General features: G+C 38.3%; 1 protein-coding gene across 1 annotated transcript; it reads left to right on the top strand.

Annotated features, from left to right (window-relative positions):
- Nucleotides 1-3,259: 3,259 nt before the first annotated feature.
- On the top strand, nucleotides 3,260-4,059 carry LOC140241290 (uncharacterized). The gene has a single exon (XM_072321041.1). The coding sequence runs from the start codon at nucleotides 3,260-3,262 to the stop codon at nucleotides 3,881-3,883; it is 624 nt and encodes a 207-aa protein (XP_072177142.1). The 3' UTR covers nucleotides 3,884-4,059.
- The last annotated feature ends 10,894 nt before the right edge of the window (nucleotides 4,060-14,953 follow it).

Raw genomic sequence — 14,953 nt, 5'->3', positions numbered from 1 at the left:
GACGAATTTAATAATATGATTGATTTTGAATTAATTTACTGAAATAGAAGGCCATGACTTGAATAACATCTGAAGTGCGATTGGACACCTATCTCACTGATCATGGTAATGCTGGTGAAGAACTTCTTCCTCTTTCTTCTTCTTTCTCTTCCTCTTTTCTTATTCTTTTTCTTCTTTTTTTTTTCTTCATCTTTTGTGACGACTAAAGCTTGTGTACGGATGTAGGCCCTATATGAACATAAAGATTTCGAAACTCCAAAATGAAGTAGTAGCAGTACAAGCACAAACGTACACACACACAATGCACACCGACACACACACATACATACATCAGCTCTATGTTTATACATGTATGATTATGTATACATAGTACACATAATATATACATATCGTCAGTAGTGAAATATGTGTATAGAGCAAGCTCGATGAAAACGAATACGATGTAGTAAATAATTGCATACATAATTTATTGCAAGTGGTTGACAAGTTGCCCTCCATCGACGTCAATTTGTCAATCAATTTCAATAAAAACATCTCGACGCAAGAATTTGAAAGGTTGTAAAAACATGCTATACTTTCGTACACAGAAAAGGAGGTGCCAGGCGAGAAGTCTTACTCAGTGCATTTGTATTTGCATCGTTACCAAAGACACCCTAGTACTCACGAATAAACGTCCTTCCCAAACAGTCACACGCGAACGTTCATAAATTTAGATAAGGTAAAGATATTGTTGAAGTTATTTGTAAAAATAGAAATGCCAAGGAGGTAGCTATAGTACCTCCATGGTAATATGTACATGTAGTATATACATTGCACTAGCCCTACACATCTCCCAAAAAACCTCTCCTTCCCACCTTTCATGTTTTATTGTTCTGAGGTGCTATTGATGACGCAATGAGCTCCAAAAATGAGTTTACTGTTTTCAGGTGAGTCCTACACCTATAGAGAAGTATAAGTCTCCATAAATTGAAAGAAGCGAACAGTGCGACATAGTTGGTATTGTAGGTGTAATGATCTCGCGTCTCTTGCACTTCCCTATTGTCTCATCCTCTTTTTTATTCGCTTCCCCCGGTGATAGGGTAAGTCAATTAGTTAATTGGATCACAATAGGAGAGGTTGATACCTGTCTATCAGCTAGGCCTATAGAATTCATACCCACTGGGCAAAGCTCATTGGGGGAGGGGGTGCATGCGTAAGCTATTGAGGAGACACTGACAATGGTCTTGAGGAGAATACGATGTATAGCGTGACTTCACCGTCAATCAAGTCTGAACAGTCGACAAGGCAGTTGCTTCAAGATTGAGAAATCACCATTAATGCTTAATTCAGGGACTTCGTGTTCTCTAGTTCATGCACATACTTGTTCACGACCTTTAAAGGCCATCAATATTGAACATGGGTTCAGCAACATGTGTAAACATGTATTTTGTATTATACTTATCCAATAAAATGAATCGATTTTCAGAGAGGAATACATACGAAAACTCCAGATTGTTGCGATATTTTGTCTCATACCCTCGTCAGCGAGTGCAATAAACCAAGTCATTCTTAATTCACACCTTGCAGTTATTATAACCAAAAAATCAGGTCCATGAAGAGTTTCTATTTCCTGTACAATCGTATATGTAGGGCCTATTTGAAAATCTGATATGTGTATTCATTTCTAATTACTTTTTTATTCATTCATCTATTGGGGAGAAAATTATTCTTTTAACTCACACTGTTACAGAAGGTTTCAATAGTTACGTTCAGACGGTGATCCTTAACTTCGATGATAAGCTAATTGTCAACGAAGTGATATTATTTCGTGAAGACCCAATTTCGTAACAAAATAGAGCTGTATGTATTTCGTCGACGAAATAACAATTTTGTTACTGAATTGTCGTTTCGTTGCTGATGTTGCTATTTCGTTGACGAAATTTTTGTCATTTCGTCAACATAATTCATTTCGTCAACAGAATTGTGATGAATGTGATCTCGTCACGAAATTGTCATTTCGTGACAAAGAGACCCTGTATGCATCATGTTGCTATCTCCAATGGATTTGGTTGAAGTTGAGCTAAAAACTTGTCAACTGCATCTCCAGTTGGTAGAGCTTGTAACCCAGGAAGATCAAAATGAGAGAAAGAACAAACGACTGTGGACCTTTTCTCTCTTTTCATAATAATGTTTTATGTCATCATACATGGACATCGCTAAACTAGGATATAAAAGACAAGTGATACTGGAACAGTAAGAGCAATACACATATACTCTCGATATCGGCACTGTCGACTTTATTTCTTATTTCTCAGTGATGGCAGTTTATTTTTGTAGCATAATTATGTTGCACCAACACTGCTTGCAGCTTGGTTTAAATCAACATCACGTTGCATGGTTAGAGTACATAAGATGCAAGATGTACCTCTATAGCAACGTGGATTTCATTTGGGATGAAAAATATCTTGGAATTAGATTGGGAGCCGATGTTATTACCCCTGATCGAACCTCTGTCATGATGTCATGGTTTTAAAATAATCAATTGCAAAATGATAGTGAATTCTTTAAAAGTCCTCCGGATGTTGGTAAGGAACTACGAAAGAAAGGGGAAAGAGTGTGAGCATGTTTGTGTCGGTTTGTTTGTTTGCTTTTTTCAATAAGTTTTTTTAAGTATGTGAAAATGTGTGTGTGTTTGTTGTTTGTTATTTTTTGTGCGTGTTTTAGTCGATGATAAAAGAGGTACAACGCACGATTTCTGAAAGTGTAATGTGCAATACTGTATTTCAGTAAAACCATGCAGCTATAGGTCCGGGCGAATCCGTGACGTCTTGATGGAATACATGTACAGTACTTCATTACGATAGTCCTCTTCTCGGCGTGCCATGGTCTTCCACGAACCCAGATCTGCTCGCCCCTCTATTGTCCGAACCGTTTAAGCGATCTATTGTTCCACGCTGGTCCACGGGATCGCATCTCCGCTCCTCTCCGATCGAGTTAATTACATAACAATAGGATGACTTTCCCTATTGTGTCAAACCACTCTACGCTTATTGGTGCGTTAGATAAACCAATCAGAACGATGGCGGGAAACTGGATTTCACCTTGGGGTTGCATTTAAATAGCTGAGAGTTTATGGTGATTTGGATCAAACTCGTCTTGAACTTCGAAAGAGATCGATCTTCACCATCATTGAGTACCGTCTCCCCTATCGAGGAGTGCATCGAGAACTCTGTACCCTGCTTCTCACGCCTATCCTCAAGTTCGAACACAAGTCAATGCGATGTCGATTGGAAGCTCAACTGGAAGCTGCGAGTCCGATCGCGAACCACCTGTCGTTTTGGTCCTCGGCCACAGCTACATTGGCAGCCTTAACGGCTTCATCGAGCGGGATCCGACTCGAAACAACCTGGCTCTAGAGAAGTCTTCTGTACTCGCCTTCCTTCACGACGTCGGATATACCCAGCCTGGTAACGTCTTCTCAGCCTCATCGCAGCTCGATCTCGTCTGGGAGCTGTCGCCTGACGCTGTGGTCATCGATCTCGGCTCTAATGATCTCTGCGAGCTAGGTGCAACCACCGAATCCACAGTCACCGCCCTCCTAGATCTTGCCCTCCGAATAGCTCGCATTCCTGGAGTCCGTCACGTTCTCGTCTGCAGCATCATCCCCCGGCTCTTCGTCCCCAAGTGGAAGACCGACTTCAACGCAGCCGTGCACGACACCAACCGGCTCCTCGCCAAGTTCCTGGAAAACCTACCCAACGTCCACTTCTGGCGGCATCGCTCCTTCGCCCTGAACCACAGCAAGCTCTTCATGCAGGATGGAGTTCACTTCAACGAGGCAGGCATGCTGAGGTACTACCGCAGCATCAGAGGCGCCGTGATGAAAGCTTACAAGATGGACTAAGTATCAGAGACTTTACTACCTGCGACTCACATGTGGATGTATGACGACCGATGACTGCAGTACACATCATGGGCTGGAACTGTGAACTCTGTAATAGTAAATGCAATATGCATTGTGTACATCTCTTTTGTAATTGATATTTTTGTAACAGCATGTCGCTGAATTTCTGTAATAAATATGCCAAATAATAATCAACTTTTACTATGTCTTTTATCTGCCGTTTTCATTGTTTTGCAGTGGATGTCGAAAGATGTGAAAGAACAGAGTCAGGGCGAGAGAAATTGTGAAAGTAGGGACACACACACACACAACCATCAATACATATACACTACATAATTATGCACTATTTACTTATTGCACTACGGTAATTACACAATATCAAACGAAACGCAAGCATTCTCGTAACAGGCTTCTTGGACAGTTCTGTTAAAAAAAAAGCTGATTTTCCTCAATTCACATACATGTATATATTTGGGTAGCATTCTTTATAACAGAAAATGAGAATTATCTGAACGAACGGACATATAACGATACATGACCGGTGTTATGTATCCCCGAGCGTATCACCATCATCAACAAAAGTGCAGCCCCACGCACACACAGTACTAACGAACATATTATACACATACACATACTAAAGTGTTTTAGAGGTAAAAGAATCTTTGTTGTCACTTACGTTCATGTAAAACGGGTGCGTGTGAACTTTCAGACGAAAAATGATGTAAGATGATCCACGTCACTGTCCAGTGTAAATAAATGAATAAGTAAATAAGTACATATATATATATATATATATATATATATAGCGAAAACTTTGAGCAAAGAAATTGTTTCAATATATATATATATATATATATATATATATATATATATATATATATATATATATAATGTATGTGTGTGTGGACGCGTATATATATATATATATATATATATATATGCGCGCGCGTGTACATAAATTTAGTGTGAGTATTTAGTGAAAAATAACTTCAATGTACAGATGACAAAGCTCGCAAAGAATATAACTAACATAAATGCATTATTGTAAACACTGGACGTTGAAAATTTTGTGCATTGAGCCTTCAGGAAGTTAAGAACACACATAAAAGGACAAATTGTAACGATACAATATCAGTACATCTAATAGATTTAGATACTCAATGTAATATGTTTCTCGGTTATATAGATCTATTTTCACTATCGGCAAACCGCTGTTGATATCTTTAAATGCCATCCAATATTATTTTGTTCCAATCCCCAACATCACCATATTTTTTTTTTCTACAGGCACAGTTTGTAAGCATGTAATCTTTCGTTTATTCTGTATCAGTTTCACTGATCATTCTGCCACACTTCTCACAGTTGCACATTATAAAAACATACCTTCGCGTACATATGCACAAACATAATTTTTATTATGTAACTGTCACATATTTTTACAAAGACTTTTACATACTCACGCATTCTTGCACTATGCATTTACATACACGGTAAAAATTTAAATTGTCATGAATTTTGTCAGTGTAACCTCGTCTGCAATAAATAATGGTTTCATGGTTGTTTTGTTCGTTATATCTATATGTACGCATGTTATGATATCGAGTAATAGGACATCGTTGTTCAAGAAAACGGTGGTATAGTTTTTTGTGTTTTTTTTTACACCATAAACAAATGAGATCTTTTTTAAAGGAATTACACAACTGAGTAACATGCCCCTGCTTTCTGAAAGAGGAAAGCCATGTGCTTATTATGAAGGAAAAGGTAGAAATAATTTCGTTGAATTTATATATCATTTCATACTCATTAGAAACCAACATGGCGCGAAGCTCTTAGAGATGAGCACTGTGGGTCTTGGTTTTGTTTTTGTGTTGTTTTTTTCATTGGTATTTGAGTATGTGTGTGTGTGTGTGTGTGTGTGTGTGTGTGTGTGAGTGTTTGTGTATGTTTTAGCTGATGATTAAAGAGGTACTACGCATGATTTCCGAAATTGTAATGTTTAATATTTCAGTTAAACAAGCTATAGAAATGGGCGAATTCGTGAAGTCTTGATGGAATATGTCCCCATGATAGTTCTCTTCTCGGTCGCGTGCCATGGTCTTCCACGAACCCAGATGTGCTTGTCCCTCTATTGTTCAACGCGCTTAGCGCTCTTTTGTTCCACGCTGGTCCACGGGATCGCATCTCAGTTCCTCTCCGATCAAGTTAATTACATAACAATAGGATGGCTTTCCCTATTGTGTCAAACCAGTCTACGCTCATTGGTGCGTTAGATAAACCAATCAGAACGATGGCGGGAAACTAGATTTCAACTTTCGAGTTTGAATGTTCGTAATTGTTTCTCCTGTAACAGCATGGATTTCTGTAATAAGTTATGCCACACCATTATCAATGTGCACACCAACTTTTCGGCCGTATTTCATCCATTGTTTCATCGTTAAAAGTGCCGTGCATTGAGTCTTTTCATCTGTTAGTGCTTGTCAAAACATCTGATCGAAGAGAGAGAGAGAGTGTGTGTGTGTGTGGAAGTAAGGTTCATGAACACAATCACACATACTCATAAACACGTACACAACTACATAGACTACGTAACTTACATAATATCAAGCGGCTCTCGTAAGAGACTTTAACTACAACTTTTTATCGTGTCTATGTGCATTGTAAATTTGTAATTGATATTCTTGTAACAGCAGGTCGCTGGGTTTCTATAATAAAGTATATTATTCCACTTACAAATAACTGTATTTTCCTCTGTTAGTGCTTGTCAAAACATCTGATCGGAGAGAGAGAGAGAGAGAGAGAGAGTGTGTGTGTGTGTGTGCGTGTGTGCGTGTGTGTGGAAGTAATGTTCATGAAAAAAAAATGAACACAATCACACGTACTCATAATCACGTCCACAACTACATAGACTACGTAACTTGCATAATATCAAGCGACTCTCGTAAGAGACTTCAACTGGGGATATGAAATATTTCAAATACAATAATAATTGATGGCAATGGTATAATAAGGTCTTATTTTCTCCATGGTAGCCTCTTCAGTGTTGCCACTGCTTTGGCCTATCAGAGGGCCCTGCCATTATCATTAACCTAGCGTTGCCAGGTACCCATTTATACACATAAGTTGAGAGGGACATGTGAGTTAAAAACATCTTGTCCAAGGACATAAGCACTGGTCGGGAGTCGAACTCAGGTCCTCTGATTCGGAGTCGGGAGTTGTATCCATGATGCCACAACGCCCCCACAAGATGTACAATATTCATAAGCACGTACACAACTACACAGACTACAGTAGTGGTTATAATATCAAGCGACTCTCGTAAGAGACTTCAACTGGGGATATAAGATAATTAAAATACAATAATAATTGGTGACAGTGATATGATAAGGTCTTACTTTCTCCATGGTAGCCTCTTCAGTGTTGCCACTGCTTTGGCCTATCAGAGGGCCCTGCCATTATCATTATCATTATGTTTGTACATACGCACAAACATATTATGTAACTGTCACATATTTTTACAAAGACTTTTACATACTCACGCATTCTTGCACTATGCATTTACATACACGGTAAAAATTTAAATTGTCATGAATTTTGTCAGTGTAACCTCGTCTGCAATAAATAATGGTTTCATGGTTGTTTTGTTCGTTATATCTATATGTACGCATGTTATGATATCGAGTAATAGGACATCGTTGTTCAAGAAAACGGTGGTATAGTTTTTTGTGTTTTTTTTTTACACCATAAACAAATGAGATCTTTTTTAAAGGAATTACACAACTGAGTAACATGCCCCTGCTTTCTGAAAGAGGAAAGCCATGTGCATGACGCGAAGCTCTTAGAGATGAGCACTGTGGGTCTTGGTTTTGTTTTTGTGTTGTTTTTTTTTTCATTGGTATTTGAGTATGTGTATGTGTGTGTGTGTGTGTGTGTGTGCGTGTGTGTGTGTGTGTGTGTGTGAGTGTTTGTGTATGTTTTAGCTGATGATTAAAAAGGTTCTTCGCATGATTTCCGAAATTGTAATGTCTAATATTTCAGTTAAACAAGCTATAGGAATGGGCGAATTCGTGAAGTCTTGATGGAATATGTCCCCATGATAGTTCTCTTCTCGGTCGCGTGCCATGGTCTTCCACAAACCCAGATGTGCTTGTCCCTCTATTGTTCAAAGCGCTTAGCCCTCTTTTGTTCCACGCCGGTCCACGGGATCGCATCTCCGTTCCTCTCCGATCAACTTAACTACATAACAATAGGATGGCTTTCCCTATTGTGTCAAACCAGTCTACGCTCATTGGTGCGTTAGATAAACCAATCAGAACGATGGCGGGAAACTAGATTTCAACTTCGAGTTTGTACGTTCGTAATTGATTCTCCTGTAACAGCATGGATTTCTGTAATAAGTTATGCCACACCATTATCAATGTGCACACGCCAACTTTTCGGCCGTATTTCATCTGTCGTTTCGTCGTTAAAAGTGCCGTGCAGTGGGTGTCGAAAGATGTGAAAGAAGAAAGAGAGAGAGAAAGTCTAGAAGGGGGTGCACACACACACACACACACAAACACACACAAACACATACACACGTACACAACTACACAGACTATATATACGATAGTTGCATAAAATCAAGCAACTCACCAACATTCAAGGCTTCATCTCTGGACACGAAAATATTGTACAAAATACTAAACGGATAAATATATTTTTCTATATTGCGATGATTTGACTAAATGACTCATTTGGACAGTATACAATTCAACTACAGATATGCAAAACGGACAGGTGCTTTAGTAGTATGTAAACTGGATAGATGTGAACTGTTTCCCCGAGCATATCACATCACCAAGATACAGGTGGTAGTTTGTTTGTTTGATTGTTTGTTTGTTTTTGTACACCATAAGCGAAGGAGGTTGGTTGTTTTTTTTTTCTTAAGGAAATGCACACTTCAGAAAATTCCCTCACATATTTCCTCGTTACGGACATAATTACTTTTTGAATAGTACGCCCCTGCTTTCTGATAGAGAAAAGCCAAGTGCTTATCATGAAGGAAAAGTAGAAACAATTACTTTGAATTTATATACATAATCATTTCATATTCATGAGACACCCATGTGGCGAGAAGCTCTTAGAGATGAGCACTGAGTGTCTTGTTTGTTTGTTTGTTTGTTTTTTTCGATTGGTATTTTAGTATGTGTGCACGTGTGAGTGTGTGTGTATGGGTGTGTGTGTGTGTGTGAGTGTTTGTTCGTGTTTTTTAGCTGATGATTAAAGAGGTACTACGCATGATTTCCGAAAATGTGCAAAATTTCAGTTACACTAGGTATCAGAGACTTTACTACCTGCAACTCACAAGTGAATGTTTGACGACTACAGTTTACTTATCATGGGCTGGAACTGTGGACTTTTTATCGTGTCTATGTGCATTGTACATTTGTAATTGATATTCTTGTAACAGCATGTCGCTGGATTTCTATAATAAAGTATATTATGCCACTTACAAATAACTGTCTTTTCATCTGTTAGTGCTTGTCAAAACATCTGATCGAAGAGAGAGAGAGTGTGTGTGTGTGTGTGGAAGTAAGGTTCATGAACACAATCAAACATACTCATAAACAGGGACACAACTACACAGACTACGTAACTTGCATAATATCAAGCGACTCTCGTAAGAGATTTCAACTGGGGATATGAAATATTTAAGATACAATAATAATTGGTGACAATGATATAATAAGGTCTTATTTTCTCCATGGTAGCCTCTTCAGTGTTGCCACTGCTTTGGCCTATCAAAGGATACGACTGTTGTGTAAATTTTAGAATTCCTTATGTGAACGGTATACCTCTAGGGTTATTGTGAGGTTTTTCAATTTTTTAAATAACTTTTCTGGCCAAACGGGACATAAAATGATTTTAAAATATACGTAACGCTTATAAAAGTACAGAATATTTTAAGGAATTTTGAATCAAATAAGCTTCAACAAAACATGGATACAACTATAGTTCAACTTTGAATTTCAATGAATAAACAAGTCGACAAATATAATTTTATTTTTTTCAACGGTATACGATGGAAAAGAGGAATTCACAAGAGAAGCATAGCTTGAAAATTTTTTGAATTACTCTGGGAGATGAGGGCATCTCAAAATCCGTCAAGGAATCCATGTATGAAAATGTTGAAATCATGACGTTAGGCGAAACAAACAGAAAGAAAAGACTATGACAAGGACAAGAACGAAAGCAAGGACGGAACAGGCGGGAAAACAAACTAAAGATAAGCATAACAAAGAAAGAATGGGAAACAAAAACAAGCGGTTTACAATCAGGTTTTTTACGGATGGTCGCCAAGGAATGCTTTGAAACTTGAAATTCAATAGAATTGTGCCAAATAATGAAACCCAAACTCTTGATATTTTAAAATTCGTGAAGTCTTGATGGAATACTTGACTATGATAGGCAGGCATGCTGAGGTACTTCCGCACCATCAGAGGCGCCGTGATGAAAGCTTACAAGATGGACTAGGTATCACAGACTTTACTACTTGCGACTCACATGTGGATGTTCGACGACCGCAGTTTACTTATCATGGGCTGGAACTGTGGACTTTTTATCATGTCTATGTGCATTGTACATTTGTAATTGATATTCTTGTAACAGCATGTCGCTGGATTTCTATAATAAAGTATATTATGCCACTTACAAATAACTCGCTATCATTTTATCTGTCTTTTCATCTGTTGGTGCTTGTCAAAACATCTGATCAAAGAGAGAGAGAGAGAGTGTGTGTGTGTGTGTGTGTGTGTAAGTAAGGTTCACGAACACAATCACACATACTCATAAACACGGACACAACTACACAGACTATAACTTACATAATATCAAGCGACTCTCGTAAGAGACTTCAACTGGGGATATGAAATATTTCAAATACAATAATAATGGGTGACAATAGTATAATAAGGTCTTATTTTCTCCATGGTAGCCTCTTCAGTGTTGCCATTGCTTTGGCCTATCAGAGGGCCCTGCCATTATCATTAACCTAGCGTTGCCAGTTACCCATTATACACCTAAGTTGAGAGGGACATCTTGTCCAAGGACATGAGCACTGATCGGGAGTCGAACTCGGGTCCTCTGATTCGGAGTCGGGAGTTGTATCCATTATGCCACAACGCCCTCAAACGATGTACAATACAATAATGTTTTTCTTTATTGGTTAAATTGATTAAGAGGAATTGGAATCCATACAAAATATCATTCAAATTCAAGTTGAGTAAGTCGGAAATAAGGCTTCATAGCTTCCTGTACTATGGGTACACACATAACAGCAAAGGATACGACTGTTGTGTAAATTCTAAAATTCCTTATGTGAATTGTACTAGTCGACAACATTCACGCTCTAGATATGCAGGAACGGTATATTATACCTCTAGGGTTATTGTGATCTTCTGGATAAACGGTGCATAAAATGATTTTGAAAAATACGTAACGCTTATATCAGAACAGAATATTTCCATGAATTTTGCATCAAATAAGCTTCAACAAAACGTGGGTTATAGCAATATCAACTTTGTATTTCAATAAATAAACAAGTAAGCAAATATAATTCTATTTTTTCCACTGTATACGATGGAAAGAGGAATTCACAAGATTTTATATTATTGTTTTAATAATCTTCTGACCAAACGGGGCATAAAATGATTTTAAAATATACGTAACGCTCATATCAAGTACAGAGTATTTCAAGGAATTTTGAATCAAATAAGCTTCAACAAAAACATGGATACAATTATAGTAATATCAACTTTGTATTTCACTGAATAAACAAGTAAGCAAATATAATTTTATTTTTTCCACTGTATACGATGGAAAGAGGAATTCACAAGAAAAGCATAGCTTGTAAATTTTGTGAATTACTCGGGGAGATGAGGGCATCGCAAGATCCGTCAAGGACTCCATGTATGAAAATGTTGAAATCATGACGTCAGGCGAAACAGACAGAAAGAAAAGACTATGACAAGGACAAGAACGAAAACGATGGAACAGGTAGGAAAACAAACTAAAGATAAGCATGACAAAGAAAGAATGGGAAACAAAAACAAGCGGTTTACAATTAGGTTTTACGAATGGTCGCCAAGGAATGCTTAGAAACTTGAAATTCAATAGAATTGTGCCAAATAATGAAACCCAAACTCTTGATATTTTAAAATTCGTGAAGTCTTGATGGAATACTTCACTATGATAGTCCTCTTCTCTATCGCGTGCCATCGTCTTAAACGAACCCAGATCTGCTCTTCCCTCCATTGTACGAAACGATTAAGCGATCCGTTTTCCACGCTGGTCCACGGGATCACATCTCCGCTCCTTTCCGATCGAGTTAATTAGATAATAGGATGGCTTTATCATTTTATTGTCTCAAGCCAGTCTACGCTCATTGGTGCGTTTGTCAAACAAATCAGAGCGATGGCGGGAAACTGGATTTCATATTCGAGTTGCATTTAAATAGCTGAGAGTTTATGGCGCTTTCGAGAGATTTCAGAGACTTTACTACCTGCCACTCACATGTGGATGTTTGACGACTGCAGTTTACTTATCATTGGCTGAAACTGTGAACTTTTTATCGTATCTAGTGTGCATTGTTTAAATTTGTAATTGATAATTTTGTAACAGCATGTCGCTGGAATTTCTGTAATGAGTTATTCCGCATAATCAATTGCAAGTTTGTAAGCATGTAATCTTTCGTTTATTCTTTGCACGCAAACTTTTCGTCTTTTCATCTGGCGTTTCATCGTTAAATGTGCCGTGCATTGGGTGTCGAAAGATGTGAAAGAAGAGAGAGAGAGAAAGAATGGAAGGAGGATGCACACACACAAACACACACAAACAAACACACATACGCGTACACAACTACACAGACGAGGGACGTCAACGCCTACTAGACCAGCTGCCGATACAGGACCACGCCATCAACAAGGAACTTCCAGCCATCAACATCATCAGATCACAGACCATTAGGAACTACAAGGAACTTCGCAACTACAGGCCGTTCATCGGACCAGGAGGATAACCCAGAGGAAATCAACAGGAACTCCAGGGGACAAGTTTTTACAACAATGTCCCGTCCCCACTTGAGGGAAAACCTACCTATTACCTACCATGGCGCTTTCGAGAGATTTCAGAGATTTTACTACCTGCCACTCACATGTGGATCTTTGACGAGTGCAGTTTACTTATCATGGGCTGAAACTGTGAACTTTTTATCGTATCTAATGTGCATTGTATACATTTGTAATTGATAATTTTGTAACGGCATGTCGCTGGAATTTCTGTAATAAGTTATTCCGCATAATCAATTGCAAATTTGTAAGCATGTAATCTTTCGTTTATTCTTTATCAGTTTCATGGATCTCTCTGTCACACTTCTCACAGTTGCGCATAAAAAAACACAGACATGCACGTTCATACCCACAAACAAACGTAATATTCACATATTTCTACAAAACTTTTGCATACACACACATTCATGCACTACACGTTTACATACACGGTAAAGATTAAAATTGTCTCGAATTTTGTCAGTGTCACGTTGTTTGCAATAAATAATGGTTTCGTGGTTGCTTTATCAATTATTGTATTATCTATATGTATGCATGTTATGATATTGAGTATGTCATCGACATTCAAAATACAGATGGTAGTTTGTTTGTTTGACTGATTGTTTGTTTGTTTGTTTGTTTTTTTGTACACCATAAGCAAAGGAGGTTGGATGTTGGGGTTTTTTAAGGAATTGCACACTTCAGAAAATTCACTTACATATTTCCTTGTTACGAACATAATTACTTCTTGAATAACATGCCCCTGCTTTCTGATAGAGGAAAGCCAAGTGCTTATTATGAAGGAAAAGTAGAAATAATTACTTTGAATTTATGTATATAATATTTCATACTCATGAGAAACCCATGTGGCGAGAAGCTCTTATAGAGATGAGCACTGAGTGTCTTGCTTGTATTTTTTTTTTCGATTGTTACTTGAGTATGTGTGCGCGTGTGAGTGCGTGTGTATGTGTTTATGTGTGTGTGTGTTTCTTTGTGGGTGTTTCAGCTGATACTTAAAGAGGTACTACGCGTGATTACCGAAAATGTAACGTGCAATATTTCAGTTGAACAAGCTGTAGGATTGTTCGAATCGTGAAGTCTTGATGGAATACTTCACTATGATTGTCCTCTTCTCGATCGCGTGCAATGGTCTTCCACGAACCTAGATCTGCTCTCCCTCCATTGTACGAACCGATTAAGCGATGTTCCACGCTGGTCCACGGGATCGCATCTCCATTCCTCTCCGATCAAAAATAGAATGGTTTTCCCAATTGTGTCAAACCAGTCTACGCTCATTGGTGTGTTAGATAAACCAATCAGAGCGATGGCGGGAAACTGGATTTCACATTCGAGTTGCATTTACTACCTGCGACTCACATGTGGATGTTTGACGACTGCAGTTTACTTATCATGGGCTGAAACTGTGAACTTTTTTATCGTATCTAATGTGCATTTTACATTATCGTAATGTTTTGTAACAGCACGTCGCTGCAATTTCTGTAATAAATTATGACACATAATCAATTGCACGCCAACCTTTCGGCCACTAGTACATTTCTTCTGTCGTTTCATCTTTAAAACTGCCATGCGGTTGGTGTCGAAAGATGTGAAAGAAGAGAGAGGGAGAGGGAGTATGGAAAGGGGTGCACCCCCCCCCCCCCCCACACACACACAATATACATACTAATGTGTGTAAAAGGTACAAGAATCTTCGTTGTCACTTGTTTTCCAGTAAAACGGTGTGGTGCATGTGAAGTTTTCGGACAAGAGTGAAGATACTTTGATTGCTCCACGTCAGTCTCCAATGTAAATGAATAAGTAATTAGAAGTGGTATTTGAGTATGTGTGCACGTGTGTGTGTGTGTGTGTGCGTTTATGCGTCTTTAAGCTGATAGTAAATGAGGTACTACGCATGATTTCCGCAAATGTAATGTGCAATCTTTCAGTCAAACAAGGCATAGGACTATTCGCATTCGTGAAATCTTGA

This window comes from Diadema setosum, chromosome 17, assembly GCF_964275005.1.
Source record: "Diadema setosum chromosome 17, eeDiaSeto1, whole genome shotgun sequence".
Lineage (NCBI taxonomy): Eukaryota > Metazoa > Echinodermata > Echinoidea > Diadematoida > Diadematidae > Diadema > Diadema setosum.
The sequence above is the reverse complement of the archived record's forward strand: the minus strand, read 5'-3'. Positions and strand labels throughout refer to the sequence as shown.

Bases quoted from the DNA above. Each gene is read 5' to 3' on its own strand.
- LOC140241290 (XM_072321041.1), top strand. From the start codon at position 3,260: ATGTCGATTGGAAGCTCAACTGGAAGCTGCGAGTCCGATCGCGAACCA.